Source organism: Actinia tenebrosa, unplaced genomic scaffold (genome assembly GCF_029948245.1).
Source record: "Actinia tenebrosa isolate PJP-AT-01 unplaced genomic scaffold, QUT_ActTen_1.0 PGA_scaffold2__45_contigs__length_23673736, whole genome shotgun sequence".
NCBI lineage: Eukaryota > Metazoa > Cnidaria > Anthozoa > Actiniaria > Actiniidae > Actinia > Actinia tenebrosa.
This window is the reverse complement of record NW_028292579.1, coordinates 18,462,534-18,481,390: the sequence shown is the minus strand read 5'-3', so window position 1 is coordinate 18,481,390 and position 18,857 is coordinate 18,462,534. Positions and strand designations below refer to the sequence as shown.

The following is an 18,857-nucleotide window of genomic DNA, read 5'->3' as shown; positions in this document are numbered from 1 at the left end:
TCATATAAAAATCATGTGATATTCCTCGTGTTTGAAAAAGTCTAGATTCGCCCTGATTGTCTGACAGAAAAACTGAAATAGCAATCAAGCATTAATATCGTTAAACATATTGCCTTGTGCGTAATCCCTGCTAGATATATCGCTAAATTAAAAAAGATGTTGAAAGCCAAACAACCTATATCCGATATCTCAACATTGCTCGTGATCTTTACTAGACTTCGTTAGATTCAGTCTCGATTTCTTATCACCTTCGAGAGAATTCAACTTATGTACGATAACGATCTTGAAAAGAAATCAAAGTCCAGCTTGAACAAGTCACAGGTAAATGAGAAACTCCATTACAATTTGAACTCTCTTTCTTGAAGCTTGTCTTTCAAGGATTTAGATAAATTAATGACTGCTCTAGCTGGGCTTGCGATGACAATGACAATGACGTTTCTTGTCTATTCTTGGTCTAATGTGGTTTGACCTGCACTGAGCTAACGGCTAAATATACTGGACGACGGCTACTATTCATATACACTGGCACAAATCATTCATATGCATGAAAAATGGTATTTAAGCGATGTTGTCTTTACTGAAGACTTATTTTGTATTTCATTCAAAAGAAAGTAAATGAAGTAGTAAGTTTAAAAGTTCAGCATTGTTTATTTCGAGTTTTCTCTCTCGACTAAAAGTTGTTTTCTAATTTAGATAATTGCATGTTGTTTTTTAAAAGAAAATATCTTTCCTGTAAAAACGTTTTTATAACTCTATATTCCTGGTTTTTATTTATTTATTTTTTTTAACTATCCTCGCTTGCTTGAGTATGAATTGTATCCAAATTAACTTTTGTCTATTGAAAATCAAATTATGTTTTCTTAGAGTTCATGTATAATTGCTTTTCTTTTGTTCTCCGTATCCGATATACTCTTGTTAGTTAGCGTAGTCTATTATTTCTGGTCCTTTTGAAAGCGAAAACACCATGAAAAAACAAAAACACATGAAAACAATGTAATGAAAACATATGGAGTTTTTCTAAATATATATTCTCAGTGTCGTATATACTGATTTGCACAAGCCACAGCCTCAAAAGATAACTCAGTAAGCTGTATGAATAACGCATATTAAAAAAATATCGTTTTAGATTGTTACAGGAAAGAATTAAAAGCTTTTTAAGGAAATGCGACCTAAGTAAAAAAAAGCTGTACTATCTTCTAATTATGTCGGTTATATTGAACTTCTGTTTCATGGAACATCTCATGATTGACAGATACGCCAAAAGGAAGAAGCAACTCCAAAACTAAAATATAACCTCGTTCTGCGTTTAAGAAAAAGAAATATATAATGATAAACAGTTTCATGTCTGCCATTTTGTCAGCTCAGTGATCTGAGAAAAAATATAAGCCAACCATTAGCGAGAAAATTTTCAAAACTGAGGTGTCGCTTTTCTTCTTGAAGTTATAGATTTTCACGGGCCACCAAATAAATTTAAAAAGCGTTGGTAATAAGTGCTTGATAACAATGACCCAATAATAAATGAGTTTTATATTTTCATTGCAATGGAAGGCATGTATTTATTTCGTTTCGATGGTCAAAATTTTCACCGACTTCGAGATGCATGAGAGGGTGCCAGTGGGGCTAATCAATTGTCGGCCGAATATCTGTTCGCTGTATTAATTTAGGAGCGCTGGCCATAATATTATCCAAAATAATGAAATATCATTTAACCGTTAACTATTAAATTTAGGTTAATTTTGTCAGTGAACTACTATTTTTTGGCAACTGTCACTTTTAATTACTAACCCTATTGGCACCCTCTCTATACAGTACGTCATTCCTACGTCACTATCTCAGATCCGATGGTGCCTTAATTAAGCTAGTTTTTTCTTGTCTTGTCTTGTCTTGTCTTGTCTTGTCTTGTCTTGTCTTGTCTTGTCTTGTCTTGTCTTGTCTTGTCTTGTCTTGTCTTGTCTTGTCTTGTCTTGTCTTGTCTTGTCTTGTCTTGTCTTTTCTTGTCTTTTCTTTTGAGGGTCCCGTTGGCATTGTATTGAATCACAGCGTCTGTTTACCCTTATGCACAATGCCATAACTTACCACTCTGAGATGGATGGATGGATTGTCATCTGCTTTCCAATGTTAAAAATAACTCCAACTCAACTTCAGACATATCATTATCATCTGCCATCCCCCAGGCAATGCAATCTGACCAAATATCAAATCCATTCTAATTCCCAACCAACCCTTGCAACCCCCCAATTTCATCAACACGGTCAATCGATTACGAACGAAAATATGATCAGTATCAACTTAACTCATCAATACTCATTAAGGTTACCAAATAATAATATTACGAAACAAAAACTTTAACTTAATTTCTAATAAAAAAAAATTCTGCTTCAATACGAGCTGAAGAATTTTAAAAATCAAGTTTTACATAAGTATTCGTGTAAGCATGCAATTTAATCAACTAATTTTAAAAAGCGTTAAAATTATCTCATCCTATGCATCTAATTCAGTGCAAGAACTTTGTTATAATGAATTTTTTCTATTTTTGGTTTTAATTTTAATCATTTTCCCTAGATGAAAATTGTTTTAGTATATACCACCAAGGTGGTATCAAAAATGTCAGTCTATTGATCGTTTTCAACCATTCCCAAGAGAATTAAATAACAAAAGACACGGCGGCCATGTTGGAGGATATAACAAAAGTATTCATTGACAATTCTTTTGTTATGTTCCTCCAACATGGCCGACGTGAAAACCATCAATTCCTTCAAAACATGAACCATATTTCAAGGTGTCTTCGTTCAAAGCCTTTAAAAGCCCTTATAATCTCGGTGTCGTGTGGCTATAGCTCGAATCTAGCCACGAAAGTTTTTTTACTGTGGTGGCTAAATAGGGGTTCGAGGTGTTTTTTTTTCCGAATTTTGAACTGGCAAATACGTTTTCAACCCGGTATTTCCCCATCATTAATATGCATTCAAATTGTGATTGTCATCAGTTAGTGCATGAGAAAACGTTTTTGAACATACCATGATATATAAAGCCCACACACGTGCAAACGGAGCAACATTATCGACATTATCGTACGATGACAATGATGAACTACCACACTTGAACAAACATAAGCTATGTATTGAGGGGGAAATTTCGAATAATATTAAAAACCACTTTGTTTTTTTATATTATTTTCGTAGTTTCGAACTATTATTCAGCTTAGTTTCGACAAGGTAGCAATAATAATAATGATAATAATAATAATAATTTTATTTAAAAAACCTTAATAGTCTATGCATGTCTTAATAGGATAGAAATACACTCGCTCCAAAGCTACTAAAGTTCCAATGCTTAATATTTTAAGATAATGATAAACAAAAATAAAATGAAAAACTATAGGATTTAAGTTCATAATCTCAATACCATTATAATGATAATATATATATACATATATATATACAGTCGATCCCAAAAACGTTGTCCAAGTGAAAAGAGGTTTATAGGACAATAAATGTCACGTGTCTCATTAAATATTCGGTTTTACGCGCGTGTGGAAATAGGAATCTGAACGTGCTGCATCACATGCGTGGCAGAAAATGTCGACGGCGGGTAATTCAAAACAAGTTCTTTCGACTTTAGAAGTTCGGGTTTTGGACTCCAAGAAGAAGTCTAGCTACGTTGTAAGAAGCTTACCCAATTTTCCAGTGTTAGAGACCGTTTCAGAGCTACGTTCTGAGCTAGTGAAAGCCTTACCAGACTTAGAGAACGTTCTGCAAGACTGAGTAATGAGTAATGAGCAAACCAATCTGCACGTACCATACCTTCTTGCGCTTGAATCCAAGCCTGTGGACCGTTCTGCATAATGTTTGGGCACTAAAAGCAGAGCCAGTTGTATTGAATATTTTCGACGCTATTTCATTCAATTGCATTTCAGGATGTTCTAGAAGACACTCGATGACGATATACTCTTCATGCGGAAAAAGTGTTCCTGTTTGAAGAGGTCGACCGACGGGCCAAGGATTAATGTCTCCACTAGTGTAGACGTCCGTTTGAACGTTTTAGGACTTACAAACAGATTAGCGGCTATCTCCTGGTATGTTTTTGCATAAAACAAATGTTGGTATACCATTCTCCACCTTAAATCATCCGAGAAAGCCCGCGGCATCTTTCAGATTCAGTTTTCAATACTGCAATTTACTTTTGCACCAGTATGCTAATTGAAACTGAATATTTAATGAGACACGTGACATTTATTGTCCTATAAACCTCTTTTGCCTTGGACAACGTTTTTGGGATCGACTGTATATAATTTGTGATAGAATTCAATGAACTATTAATAATAATAATAATAAAATTTATAATAACGTTGATAAAGAGATTATGAATATAAAATAACAAAATAATATACGTACAAATTACTTATTTATCGATAGAAACATATTTGTAAAATATAAAAAACAAATAATAATAATAATAATAATAATAATATGTTGAGTGAATAAAGAAAGTGTAAATACAGGTATTCTACTATGATAACATTTTATTCGAATAATACTTTAAAAAAACCGCATCACTTATATCAAGTACCCTGCCTTCATATTAAAACTACAAATAAATAAGATGAAAAATGTACAAAAATTAGCATGTATGTATATTAGTAAATATTCATGTGTTTGTTAAGTATTGTTTTATTGAACTTTCAGTTATTTGAGTTTCGCTATTTTTTCTTTCCAGCACTAGCTACGCCAATCTATACTTTCGCAATATTCAACCATGCTGTATAACAAGTTATAACCCCTCTACGTCTCTTTCTTTCTCTTTTGGTGTACAAAGATGTACTGCCGGAAAGCCAAAGCTCGACAATTAAGGGTTTTTGCTTTTCTTACCATTACTCTAAACAGTTTTACACAAGAAGAGATAACTAGCTAAAAACTAGTGTGAGCTGCGTCGGTGTTTCTAATGAAACAGTAATGATGAAAAGGTAAATTATACACCGTGAAAAGATGAAAAAACTTACTGACGTTTCGGACGCTAGTCCTTCGTCGGAGTAAAAGGACGAGTGTCCGAAACGTCAGTAAGTTTTTTCATCTTTTCACGCTTTGATACAAGTTCAAACTTTGATCTAGTTTTACCTAATGTTGGCCGTATATATTTCGATAATTTGACTTTTAATATAACTGTCTTTTTTCTTTCGAACAAATTTCACTTCTAGACAGCTTTTTTAAAAGCTATTTACTTGAGTTATTTACTTTCTAAACAATTTGCATGCTCTTCCTTCCTTGCTTTCTAAATTATGTCATTATAACTTCCTCTTAAATCTAGTTTCGATAGACAGTAGTCTTTTGAGAATCGAATTTTGACGAGAAAGTCGGAAACTTTTTAGTCCTTGTCTGAGGTCAGACCCAGACTTTAATCGTCAAACACTAGTTTGTTTTATTTTATTTTAGTTCGTAACTTAGTGCTTTCGCACTATTTACATGGATATATAGTAATTTTATTATTTTCAAAGAAAATTAATGATATATATATGTATATATATATATAATGAATAAACAAAACAAAAAAACAAAAAAAAAAAAAAAAAAAAAAAAAAAAAAAAAAAAAAAAAAAAAAAAAAAAAAAACCCAAAACAAACAAACAAACAAAAACAAACAAATAAACAAAAAACGAGAATATTACAAGAATAAGAAAATATTAACATAGTGTGTATTGCTGAAGAGCTAGAGTAACTTTCGTTTTTCACATAGCTCACCTGATTGTTGTCGTCAGTCCAGATGGCTTGATAATATGAATTGCTCAAAGAATAAAATATAATACTACAAAAGGATAATTATTTATTATTTATTATAAGTCCAACTCCAACTCCAATTCCAATTTGCAATCTCACAGCAAGGGAGCTATCGGATTCAACATCTTGTAAACCCAACACCATTTATCAACCAACAATGACTCATAGAATGAGGTTAGCAGGACGCAGAACTTAACACTGATTCAAAATGAATAAAGAAAACGATGTGGGGTCTTCCCAGCAAAAATTATGGAATATCCTCCCTGATATACTTTTCAGATATTTTTTTCCAGAAAGCCTTAGTGATAGGCAACTCGAAAAATATATCAGCGATGATATCCCATTATTTCTGATATACTTGTATACACTTATTTCAATAAAGTTAGTCACCTGAAAAGCTATAAAGCTGAGGCCGACAAGGATTATGGGTAGATTCATTTTACACGTTCAACGGCTTGATAACTGTTCATGGACTCATCTTTTACCGGTTACAGTCTCACCTCTTCTGAGCATCATCGAGCTGCAGTTTGTATTAAAAAAGCTTTGTATATATATGCTTTTTTGATATGAAAAGTTTGCCATGATGCTCGGTGATCTCAGATTTCTAGGTTTTTGGTGACTAACTTTATTGAAGTAAGTGTATATGCACGAAAGGGTGAAAGTCTATGCCAACGTCATTATGCATACAGCGCTTTGCAAAAATTCTATAAATCATCTGGACATATACAAAGTTGTTTATAGATATACTTGACTTTTGCAGAATATATATATATATATATATATATATACATATATATATATATATACATACATACATACACACACACACACACACACAGATATATAAATATGATACATATAAAATGAAATGTGTAGTTCCAGAAATATAGAAAAATTGGAATTAATTGAAATTGAAAATAATTAAAACAAAAACAAACAAAAAAAACAAACAAACAAAAACAAAAAAACAAAAAAATCAAAACAAAAAAAAAACAAAAAAAAAAAAACAGAAATTTTACAACGCGGTCCCGTTCTCTGCATCTGCTCATAATAAAAGACGCTGAGAGGCTTGAATGACGTTTAATCAAGCCGCTAGATGCATGCCGACTCTAGATTAATATTCCCACGCTCCTAGAACAAGTTTCTCATATTATTTGTCCATTATTTATGCTTCGATCAATAACCAAATGAAAGAGAGAGCTTTCCTACATTGAAGCAAAGTTCATTTTGGACATGATCATGAAAAGCTTTAGGAGTACTGAAAAGATCGTTTCTTTTGCGTTTTGAGGCAATTAAAAAAACTTTCGTTCGAGTTTCCATAGTCGGGATAAGTTTCTTATTTGTTTTAAGAGTACGAACGAATGGAATAACCTTTTTGGCAGATGTTCAACATCTGATTTAATGACGTGATAGAAACCAGTTGAACTGGATAATCAAGTGAATGAAAGAAAGAGGGAAGGACAGAAGACAAATGCGTTGAAATTCAAAAAGAAACAGCGAAGGAAAAAAAAACAAGAGAAGAATGAAAGTTAACAAAAAAAATATGAAACAAAAAAAAAAAAAATCAAAATTCATGTTGTTTAAGAGAGAATCCTTTTCGTATTCAAGCAGTGAGCGTCAAAAACTATTTTCTTGAAGAAAGGCTGTTGTTATTCAGAAAGTTTAACTTGTTTGGAAGTGAAGGAATCAAAGTGTTAACTCAAAGCAAAACGTTTATTCAATAATGAGGTTTAGGCTTTCATTTGCTTGTATTTCCCATATATTTTCTATAAAAAAGCCTGACAAAACAACTTTCAACACAAATGCAACAAAACATCTTTGTACAATTGAAAATACCACTTCAAACAAGCATTTTATCATAGTACATCAGTTTCTAACTGTTTAAAAAAGGTTTTGAGTGTTAACCCAAAACGAAAATTGAGGTCAAAATTCTTACGAAAGTCTAGTTTTTGGCGCTTAGCGCCATTATTGCTCATTATTGAAAAATAAATCCTCTTAATATTTTGCTCTCTCTTTCTCTTTACCGGAAAAGATTTAGCACAAATTTAAGTGCCTATCACCCTTCTGACAATATTCACAGTATTGGTTCTACGTGTAGTAAGATGTTGACTAACCTGAAAAAATTTCATAGTTTGAGTGCGGCTTCTTGAAGTTATAAAGGTTTTTCCATGCCATATGCTAATGCTGTGACGTACGAGGAGTTATTTATGTTCATTTTTAGTTCCTTATAACTCCTTCTGAAAACTGACTTGCAATAACTTCTATAAGACAGCTGTTAGAGCAATAGTTAAATTATATATCTCTGCCAGTAATGATTTGTATCGGGCCGGCACTTTAAGAGGTGCTCTATTTCAATTCACTCGTCGTGTACTAAAAAAAATGACAACTATCGCTGACCAATTATTTTTTTACACCTAACCTAAAAACAATGATTTATTTATTCATTTATATTTTTTTTGACAACTAGTTTTCTGACATAGTAATTTTAGGTGGCGGATCAAGGCTCAAGAACAATTCGAGGGGGGAGGGGATGGGGGCTACATAGAAAGGCATCACATAGAGTCCTTTTCAGATCTTCCCTTACACTTTATTTTTATTCTTTATACTCTATCACTAAGAGCGTAGCCAGGGTTTTTCCGATGGTGGACCTAAATCTAAAAATCCACCATCTTCTTTTCAACCCCGAAACTACGATCCAAGAAAACCTGCATTACATTTTACGTTTTATTTTTCCAATAAAAAATTAAATTAAATTAAATTAATAATAATAATAATAATAATAATGATGATGATGATGATGATAATAATAATATGTATAAAATTTAAAAAGGCGCCATTTTGTTGCCAAAAAGGGGGTAGGATGGGGGAGGGTGGGGTGAGGGTGGTCCTGGCTCTCTTGGCCCCCTGGCTACGCCATTGATCAGGGAATGGCTAGCATCCAACACCCCCTTCCCCTCCCAACCCGTGCCCTAGCCCTTGCACTGAAAGGAACTGAATATTTCAGATCTCTAATTTAGGTGCGTACTAGCGTGGGTACGTACGTGGGCACGGTAGCACAGCTCGCTGTCTAGCAGGAATTGGCGGAGTTAGAACTTTCGCTGCCAAAATTCTTTCAGCAAGAGAGTCTTTTGGTAGGGAGTTATTAGGTCTTTTGGGCGTGAATCTGATGACCTTTGAGACGATATATTTTTATATAAATCGTAAAGCCGAAGAGCGCGCATCATCTCCTTTCGCTGGGATTTAAAATCTTTCGGCTTTTGCCATGTCTTTCATCTATAGCTGAAACGGTTCTAAATTGGGTCAGAATTTTCTGGAATGATCTAGAACAGTCAACACCGAGTCAAACACCGAGTAACTAACCTGAAAATACTTACTTGACTTCTCTGTTCTCACACTTCTCCAACTTAAATCTCTCTCGAAAATCGGATCGATAGCGCACAGCCAATAATACCTATCTGTACTTCGCGCCCTGGACTGACGGTTGAAGTACGGTATTTGCCATGTTCGAAAACGCGCGTGAACCTGGGTTCGAATTACGACCGCAAAGCATCTATGGATTAGGAAAAGGGGAGTGTGAGTTGTCTGGTCGACTAGGACCCGGGAAGTCCAAACGTGCCTCGAGGAAGCTTTCTTATACTCGTTGCCTCGCGCGGAAATCCGGTCTTGAACCACGCGTGCTTGTGCAGCACTGGAAGTTACAAAATGATGCCAGGAACGGGCCATCGGGATAATTGAGGGGGTTGGGGTGGGGGTTGCATTAATTTATGTTGTACGATATATATAAATATATATTTTGTGTTTGCTCGATATTTCTTTTCTGAAAGGAGAGGTTGCTTGTTTTTTTTTCGTAGGTGAAGTGCTTGCTCGATATTTTGGAGGAATTAACGCAGCACTCGCTCTACCTCCCCCCCCCCCCCCCCCCCCCCCCCCCCCCCCCCCTTTATCTTATTATAAAAATCCAACGAAACATGATCCAAGTTTCAATGTGGTTACGTCAAAACATTATATCTATATTACGCTAAGAGCATATCAGTATAAATATACCACCACAAACCACCAGAATATTAAGTTATTCTCATCGAAATTAAAAAATAAGCGAGGACTACATTGAGTTCACAGTTCACTAAGGTAAGATACTATAGATGTGGAAGAAACTAGAGATATGGAATTAGTTTTCTTGTGAAGACGTGGGCTAGTTGTATTACCGTCTTGTGTCCGGATGATACCAATCCTTTAGTCTTCGTATCATATATATTCTTAGCATTCAACCGAATCGTCGGATAATCTTAACTACGAAGGGGACTGAAGCTAGTCTTTACGGCAATTAACTTTGGTGTACTACTAATCTCTCAGTATAGATTCAGAAGCGTTAGTAACGTTATGTCTTTGTTTATAATTGGGAGCTTTGGTTACACATTAGAATGATGCAAGCTCCTCTAAGGCATAGTTAATTGACTAGTTAATTAACTATGTCTAAGGTCATTATTGAATATAGAATTTATAGACTCGCTTTTCTTTCTCCTGTTTTTCAAGACCATTATTTATATATTCTTAAAAGATTTATGCTATATAGGCTGGCGACTTTTCGAGCAATTATCGACGTAACGTACGAAACATTCCGTCAATAATGCTTCGTTTACTTTGGCATACACTTTGGAAGATACAGCTATTGATAAACAAATACTTTCAAAATGTTTATAAGTCACACAAACATAAAAGAAAACATTGGAAGTAAGATCTATCAACCTCTATTATATTACTGAAAATACCTATTTCAATTTTAAAAGAAAAGGGTTAATTTTAAAAGAAAAGGGTTAATTTGAATACCTCTTTGCGTGAAAGATGAAAACGGTTAGGGTTACAGCAGAGCAGAAGACTGAGAAGAGATGTCTAACTCTTTAAATCAACAATGTTAGAAGATATATCTTTCGTTTTGGATTAAGTTAACCAGCTTAGCGACAAAATGTCGGGCCGATGGAAAACTTTGTCCAAGAACAAAACTAGCCCCTAGGGTGGCTAGTGGTGGGTTGTATATTTGTGGCAAAATTTCTAAGTCGGAGAGTAGTAAGGTAGAAATCATAGACCCGCGCGAGGGAAACGATGTATTGCTTTTTGAATAAATCGTTTCGCTGGTTTTCATTATGGAGGGCATTATCTTGAACTCCCATAAAAGAATTACTTAAAGTCGATTTTTCCCCCAATTGTATTTTCACCTTTAATTGTAGCCTGAATCAGACCTTCAGGGTGCCTGGAGATTGTTCGCTTTTAGGCAGTGCCTGAATATATATACTAACTGGGTTTTTTTTGGTTTTTTTTTTTTTTTTTGGTTTTTGTTTTTGTTTTTCTAGGATGCTGTTGCTGACGCGTATCATATCATTCGCTTTTATCTTCAATCAGATTCCTATTTATCTGGCAGGCAGTAAGTATGGTGGCAGAGCCTCAAATACCCCAACCCACCAACCCACCAACCCACCAACCCACCAACCCACCAACCCACCAACTCACCAACCCACCAACCCACCGACCCACCGACCCACCAGCCCACCTACCCACCAACCCACCAACCCACCAACCCACCAACCCACCGACCCACCCCACCAACTCACCAACCCACCAACCCACCAACCCACCAACCCACCAACCCACCAACCCACCAACCCACCAACCCACCAACCCACCAACCCACCAACCCACCAACCCACCAACCCACCAACCCACCAACCCACCAACCCACCAACCCACCAGCCCACCAACCCACCAGCCCACCAACCCACCAGCCCACCAACCCACCAGCCCACCCACCCATCAGCCCACCCACCCACCAACCCACCAACCCACCAACCCACCGACCAACAATTACACAAACAAAAAATCTTCAGTTTTTTATCATTCTAATTTATGTTCTCATTCTTATTCTAATTCAACTTTTTATTTATTTTTAATAACCTTTCATCTTCGGCTAATAGTCTCGGATTGCCACAGGGCTTGTCATTAGATCCATCCTTTATGATCTTTCTGTGTCCTAATTTCGACATAAAATAACTCTATGCGAATCTCATAAAGTAGTGGCTAATTAGCGCCCAAATCCGATAGTAATTACTCAATATCCTGTGGATGGTTTTAACGAGCTTCTTATCTTCAATAGAATAGAGATTATGGTTTAAATGCACTAGACACCGTAATATTGACACTAATCAACAGCACGTAAAGGACTTTTTTAAGACCTTCCATTTTGATTTCGTGAATTTCAGACATAACTTCCGTTTAACAGGATATGAAATAATCGTGATGTATCCCCTTCTCATTATAATCAATTCTGTTGTCACCACTTCCTATATTTCATGCAATCGGTATAAGAGGGTGCCAATGTTGGGTACCTACTAATTTTTCGGCCGAATGTCAGTTAACTGTAATAATTTTACGAGCGCTGACCATAACATTAACCAAAATAATGAAATATCATTTAACTGTTAACTACTTATTTTAGGTTATTTGACAGTTAACTATTATTTTTTGTCAATTTTCACTTAATTAATATCCCCATTGGCACCGTGTATAATAGTAGTCTCCCCTCAACCGTTCGTAGTGTCGACAGTATAAGAAACTATAGTGTAAGAGCAAAAGACTATTACAGAAGAACTCCCTTTTAATAAGTATTAATTATATTTGGCCGTGAAGTACGTCACATTCAAACTGGGTAACTAGTCAAGTTTGAATAGAAGATATTATGGATGCATGCAAATTTGATGCAAATGAGACAACAAGCATTGTATCGACCCGATAGCCCCACTTGATATGATTCTTAAAACAAAAGAATATCGCATCGAAGGCTCGACTGTAATAACAGCCATTGGGAATACATACTCATCACTACTCGTATTTTTATTCTTTCAATATTTTCTGGTTTATTTATTTCCTTGTAATCTTAACGATCTTATATTTTTTTATCTACTGGATTTTCTCTATCTGTAATATGACCAAGGGCACTAGGACACCGAACGTGGTTGGATCTATAGGTATTTTTCCTTTCGATTATTTGAATTAAATTAACGTTATACTTGTTTACTTATCTTGTGTCCGTGTTCCTTCGCTGTTATAATGCAGCCTCTATGCAGCCGTTTTCCTCCAAAGGTCAAATGGTTTGTATAGCCCATGAGCGTTGCTTCTTTAACGGCCGTTCCGTACTTGACTCTGTTTGTACTATACCAATAACAACGCGACCGCGCGATGCTCCTTACGTCAGTAATATTCAACCGTCCTAGAGTTAATATGGTTAATCAAATTCACCTTAAGTTCCATGGCCGCAAGAAAACGGCTGCATTATAACAGCGAAGGAACACGGAAACAAGATAAGTAAACAAATATAACGTTAATTTAATTCAAATAATCGAAAGACAAAAAAACCTATAGAAATACAACCACGTTCGGTGTCCTAGTGCCCTTGATATGAGGGTCTACTGTAATTGGCATTTACTGTAGTGGTTTCCTGCCATTGTGTCAGTTCTTGTGTTAACTTATTTTTTCATACTTCATTGCTGTATTTGTTTTAGTAGTTTTTAGTGGCAAAGCTGAAGAAATTATAATAAAATAGAAGTTACATTCAAAGGGAAGATTTTCCTTTACGGGCTTCCTATGGTATAAACCACAAGGTCTCCATTTGGGTAGATAGAGGTTGAGCTGAGCACGGTCGATCATTTCGATACACACAGCTTATTCAATCATGCAATTTAAATACCGATTGAATCAAATATTAACCAATTAAATATCATCTATTTTCTTCAGAATCAAAGTCATTACCAGTCTCTTCGGCTTGCGCCGGTCTTCAAGACGGCTTGTATCCAGACCCCAGTTCTTGTCGCAGGTTTATACATTGCCATCAGAACGGACAGGCAGCGTATAAAACATGCCCACCAAGTACACTCTTCAATCCTTCCTTAAAAGTATGTGACTGGGCATCGAAAGTGAAGTGCAGTGTACACAAAAGAGTACCAAATGTTGGTAAGCGATTCATATTTAACTCTGTATGGACAAATGGCCAATGTTTATATTTTTACGAGTCTTTTGCCTACAAGGATACCATGTCAAATGCTAGTATATTTTCTTATAGCCATTGAGTTGACCTCCATTTAGTTGCATTTTCCTCATTAACCTTTAAGTATTTTTAACATGCAATAGAGGCTTTGCATCATCACGTGCCGACGTCCTTAATACAGCTTGGGCTGCCTGTGGATAGCAGAACAATAAAATCCCTTAGCTCTCGGTACTCGAATTCTTTCTCATGTAAAACGATAGTATTTTTACGATGCAAAAAGAAATTCCCATACCGGGAGTCGAACCCGGGCCGCCTGGGTGAAAACCAGGAATCCTAACCGCTAGACCATATGGGAAATGATACAAACTTTGTATAACCAAATTGGTCAAAAATGGACAGATCTTTTTCGACTACTAGTTAGTATTTTCGATGCAAAATGGAATTCCCATACCGGGAGTCGAACCCGGGCCGCCTGGGAGAAAACCAGGAATCCTAACCGCTAGACCATATGGGAAATAACAAATATTTAGTAAAACCAAATTGGTCAAAAATGGAGACATTTTTCAACTAACAATTAATATTTTCGCCGCAAAATGGAATTCCCATACCGGGAGTCGAACCCGGGCCGCCTGGGAGAAAACCAGGAATCCTAACCGCTAGACCATATGGGAAATGACAAATATTTAATAAAACGAAATTGGTCAAAAATGGAGACATTTTTTCAACTAACAATTAATATTTTCGCTGCAAAATGGAATTCCCATACCGGGAGTCGAACCCGGGCCGCCTGGGTGAAAACCAGGAATCCTAACCGCTAGACCATATGGGAAATGACAAATATTTAGTAAAACCAAATTGGTCAAAAATGGAGACATTTTTCAACTAACAATTAATATTTTCGATGCAAAATGGAATTCCCATACCGGGAGTCGAACCCGGGCCGCCTGGGAGAAAACCAGGAATCCTAACCGCTAGACCATATGGGAAATGATACGAACTTTGTATAACCAAATTGGTCAAAAATGGACAGAATTTTTTTCGACTACTAGTTAGTATTTTCGATGCAAAATGGAATTCCCATATCGGGAGTCGAACCCGGGCCGCCTGGGAGAAAACCAGGAATCCTAACCGCTAGACCATATGGGAAATGACAAATATTTAGTAAAACGAAATTGGTCAAAAATGGAGACATTTTTCAACTAACAATTAATATTTTCGCCGCAAAATGGAATTCCCATACCGGGAGTCGAACCCGGGCCGCCTGGGTGAAAACCAGGAATCCTAACCGCTAGACCATATGGGAAATAACAAATATTTAGTAAAACCAAATTGGTCAAAAATGGAGACATTTTTCAACTAACAATTAATATTTTCGCTGCAAAATGGAATTCCCATACCGGGAGTCGAACCCGGGCCGCCTGGGTGAAAACCAGGAATCCTAACCGCTAGACCATATGGGAAATGACACGAACTTGGTATAACCAAATTGGTCAAAAATGGACAGATCTTTTTCGACTACTAGTTAGTATTTTCGATGCAAAATGGAATTCCCATACCGGGAGTCGAACCCGGGCCGCCTGGGAGAAAACCAGGAATCCTAACCGCTAGACCATATGGGAAATGACAAATATTTAGTAAAACGAAATTGGTCAAAATTGGAGACATTTTTCAACTAACAATTAATATTTTCGCTGCAAAATGGAATTCCCATACCGGGAGTCGAACCCGGGCCGCCTGGGAGAAAACCAGGAATCCTAACCGCTAGACCATAGGGGAAATGACACGAACTTAGTAAAACGAAATTGGTCAAAAAAATGGACAGATTTTTTTCGACTACTAGTTAATATTTTCGATGCAAAATGGAATTCCCATACCGGGAGTCGAACCCAGCCGCCTGGGTGAAAACCAGGAATCCTAAGCGCTAGACCATATGGGAAATGACAAGTACCAAAAAAAAAAAAACGCAATTAGTCAACATTATTTTCTAGTCGTGAACAACTGTATGGACCTTACCAACTCTTGTCGTAGAGATGAATTGCGAGAGCAGTACTGCAACACCTCCCTAGATTTGCATTCTATTTACCTTTATCCTTCTTTGATAGTCACGGTAATTTTTTTATATTCATTGTTTTACAGTCCCGTCCAAGCCTCGTAGTTTTATAGGTACAGAAATAAACGGGACCACCTTGCACCTGACCTGGGATCCACCAAGTCGATATTCAAAACCTCTTCTACGCTACGTGATTGGCTATCAAAGAAAACATACAGGATCATCCAACAAATCACGAGTCATTGTGCAGCCTAGTGTCCTGTCTTATACTTTATCTGGTCTTCTTCCTGGCAGTAATTATTTAATCGAGATTCAGGCGGTTAATGGTGCTGGTCATGGCGGGAAGGCAACGTTAATGGCGAACACACCGTTAGAGGGTAAGCAGTGTATATGATAGATGAGGCAGTAAGCCGTGTGGGATGGGCTCGGATATCAAATAAGAACATGCGTAATAGGTAAATTACGAGCCTTAGATGAAACGACTGAAGAAGAGTGCCATACTACTTTTTCGTGGGATTCTACCAGCTCACTAGATACACTGTGCTGACGAGGCCCAGTACAGGCCGAAACAGCTGTCTACGGTTTCTAGTTGAGCTGGCTAATTTTTTACGCGACTTGAAGTTGTGAAAGATTAAATGAGTCGGCAATCAAGAATTACAAGGGAACGTATTCTACTGATTTCAAAAAAATCTTTATTGTCAAAAGCTTGACTAGCATTACCTACTTCTCCCCAATCAAAGTCTTCTTTCTTTTGCCAGTACCTCAAGAACCGTCAAATCTATCCGCAAAGCCATTAGGACCTACAGCTATAATTCTTAAATGGAAAGAACCTAAACTCAGGAACGATCAAATCCTAAGCTACACTATAACTTACGGTATAGCAGGGCTGACGCTGGGACAAAACAGCTTCAGTCTCCATGGTTACGCTAATACCGCTATACTAAGCAATCTCATGCCGGGGATGGAGTATGAGATTAAAGTGCAGGCTCTATCATTTGGAGGGTTTGGTAAACCAGCCGTCATTCGTGTATTGACTCCCTCTGGAGGTAAGGATAAAGAATATTACATATTAGTGTTTTAACACGAGTGAATAAAATAAATCCGGCGCGCTCATTGAATATTTAGCAATTATTCGCCGTAGGCGAAGTTAATATCGGGGAATATTTACCGAGACGCGAGTCTTTGAGCGGCGAGGTAAATATTCTCCATATTCACTGAGCCTGAGGCGAATAATTGTTTTAGAATATACCAACTTGTTTACAGAGTAACTTATTTTTATATACAATTATTCAATAAAAACAAACAAACAGAAACTTTTTGTCTGCGTGATAAATTCACGCAAACCTTTTAGCAAAACTTTTAGGCCATACTTCGTTGCCTTTTTAGTATTGATAGGAATGGCATTTACTTTCATTTTTTCAATTTCCTCATCAGAAATTGTAGCAAAACGATTGCCGGCAGATGCCATTTTGTTGCCGACTCAATATTCCGAGATTCAGAGGTGAATATCGTACAATATTCACCTCCAATTAACCAATGAACGCAAGCGTTCTTAGGAAGTACACAAGTTGGTATATGCTAAAACAGCGTAAGACGTAAATTGTGACCACCTACAGTTGAATATAACACGCGCACGCAGACTGTAAAATAAAATTTGAACAAAAAATACCTCTCTCTTTCCGTTATTTATTAAATTCACTTGTGTCAATCGTCGTCGGTCTGTCGTGGTTCAAGCCTGGGCCGGACCAACATGCACTCGGGGTCTTAAAATAACTGAGGAGAAGGCGCTGCCTTTGTAATAACGCGTGCAAATTTTTAGACCTTCAAGTCTTCTCGGACAAGGACTTAAAACCGTAGGCCCCGTCTGTCTTCACTATATAACCCTGTATAAGGCGGACGGAAAAGAAGACGCTGATGACGACCATTTTCGGTGCCCGTGCTAAACTCTACAGGCAACTGTAATTGGCAAAAATATGTTGTGGCGTCCCTGCCCTCATGGGAAAAGCTAATAAATAAATAAATTTGGTTTGATTCTTTAAGATAGAGATTATCAAATATATAGCATATACCACAGAGTGTTTCATACCCTAAGCGTGTTGTTTGTATTTTCCCTAGATTTGTGTTCTCCTGGTCATTATTCAGAGACAGGCAAGAAGCCGTGTTGGAAGTGTACGTATGGACGATACCAATCACGAACCGGCCAGACAAGATGTCTCAAATGCCCACGTGGTACGATAACACTGAAACAGGGCGCTATTTCGATGAAGGAATGTGCTAAAGTCACTACAGACTAATGCTGGCGATCAGTGTTGAATTAGATGTTGTAACATAATGTTGGTAATGTTAGACCACGGGTCACTCTCTTGAGAAAAATGTTATTTTCATCGGTCGTATCCATCAGTTGTCTTCTTATGTGCAACCGTTAAGGAAAGAAATAATACTGTAGGAAATGGTACGTGGTCTAGAATGGGAAAACAGGGGTGAAATGTTTCCTCATTACAGTCCACGTGTCATTCCCTAGAATATCATTTCTTTGTTTAACAGTTTCGCATGAGAAGACACATGAATATGGATAAAACTCAAAAACGAAGAATCTTATTCTCAAGAGAACGACACGTGGTCCATAATGGCTAATCCTTGCGCTGATACGAATTAGATCTAGTATTAATTCAAAATGTTGCGTTTTGTTTTTCTTTTATTGAGCTAATTTAAGGACAAATTAAATAAATTTCGTTGTCGTTATGGGGGAAAACAGTTGCAGTATAATCTTTTTCTTTTTTTGTGGTGGGCCGTTAATCAGTTGGGTTACCTGTGGTTTCTCCAAACAAACCTTTTTAGTATTTTTACACAATTGTATATTACCCGGCGCGCTCATTGGTCACAAGTTACGTCTTATACTGCTATATTCACCTACAGGCCACATACAAAAATACTACAACCATAATACTACACTTTTCACATATAAATGATTTTGAAAATAATTTTTTTCCCTTGATATACACTTTAAG

General features: G+C 36.6%; 1 protein-coding gene and 10 non-coding genes across 13 annotated transcripts; 1 reads left to right on the top strand and 10 right to left on the bottom strand.

The window, feature by feature from the left end:
- Positions 1–174: 174 nt before the first annotated feature.
- Positions 175–18,524, top strand: LOC116304725 (neural cell adhesion molecule L1-like). Of its 3 annotated transcripts, none has more exons than XM_031714503.2 (6): positions 175–321; positions 11,116–11,186; positions 13,550–13,765; positions 15,936–16,226; positions 16,608–16,895; positions 17,965–18,524. In XM_031714503.2, the coding sequence occupies exons 2-6, from the start codon at positions 11,117–11,119 to the stop codon at positions 18,141–18,143; spliced, it is 1,044 nt and encodes a 347-aa protein (XP_031570363.1). In that variant the 5' UTR covers positions 175–321; position 11,116; the 3' UTR covers positions 18,144–18,524. The 3 variants fall into 3 exon arrangements, with proteins under 3 accessions (XP_031570363.1, XP_088889927.1, XP_031570362.1); XM_089033801.1 differs by lacking the exon at positions 175–321 and adding an exon at positions 4,890–4,960; XM_031714502.2 differs by lacking the exon at positions 175–321 and adding an exon at positions 9,761–9,895.
- On the bottom strand, positions 14,083–14,154 carry Trnae-uuc (transfer RNA glutamic acid (anticodon UUC)). The gene has a single exon. It is a non-coding gene; the product is annotated as a tRNA-Glu (tRNA).
- On the bottom strand, positions 14,242–14,313 carry Trnae-uuc (transfer RNA glutamic acid (anticodon UUC)). Its single transcript has one exon. It is a non-coding gene; the product is annotated as a tRNA-Glu (tRNA).
- On the bottom strand, positions 14,399–14,470 carry Trnae-uuc (transfer RNA glutamic acid (anticodon UUC)). The gene has a single exon. It is a non-coding gene; the product is annotated as a tRNA-Glu (tRNA).
- Positions 14,557–14,628, bottom strand: Trnae-uuc (transfer RNA glutamic acid (anticodon UUC)). The gene has a single exon. It is a non-coding gene; the product is annotated as a tRNA-Glu (tRNA).
- On the bottom strand, positions 14,714–14,785 carry Trnae-uuc (transfer RNA glutamic acid (anticodon UUC)). Its single transcript has one exon. It is a non-coding gene; the product is annotated as a tRNA-Glu (tRNA).
- On the bottom strand, positions 14,874–14,945 carry Trnae-uuc (transfer RNA glutamic acid (anticodon UUC)). Its single transcript has one exon. It is a non-coding gene; the product is annotated as a tRNA-Glu (tRNA).
- Positions 15,031–15,102, bottom strand: Trnae-uuc (transfer RNA glutamic acid (anticodon UUC)). The gene has a single exon. It is a non-coding gene; the product is annotated as a tRNA-Glu (tRNA).
- Positions 15,188–15,259, bottom strand: Trnae-uuc (transfer RNA glutamic acid (anticodon UUC)). Its single transcript has one exon. It is a non-coding gene; the product is annotated as a tRNA-Glu (tRNA).
- On the bottom strand, positions 15,347–15,418 carry Trnae-uuc (transfer RNA glutamic acid (anticodon UUC)). Its single transcript has one exon. It is a non-coding gene; the product is annotated as a tRNA-Glu (tRNA).
- Positions 15,504–15,575, bottom strand: Trnae-uuc (transfer RNA glutamic acid (anticodon UUC)). The gene has a single exon. It is a non-coding gene; the product is annotated as a tRNA-Glu (tRNA).
- Positions 18,525–18,857: the final 333 nt, after the last annotated feature.

Excerpts from the sequence above, each read along its gene's own strand:
- LOC116304725 (XM_089033801.1), top strand. Across the intron at positions 13,766-15,935 it reads CAAAAGAGTACCAAATGTTG|TCCCGTCCAAGCCTCGTAGT; the intron begins GTAAGCGATTCA and ends ATTGTTTTACAG. Across the intron at positions 16,227-16,607 it reads GGCGAACACACCGTTAGAGG|TACCTCAAGAACCGTCAAAT; the intron begins GTAAGCAGTGTA and ends TTCTTTTGCCAG.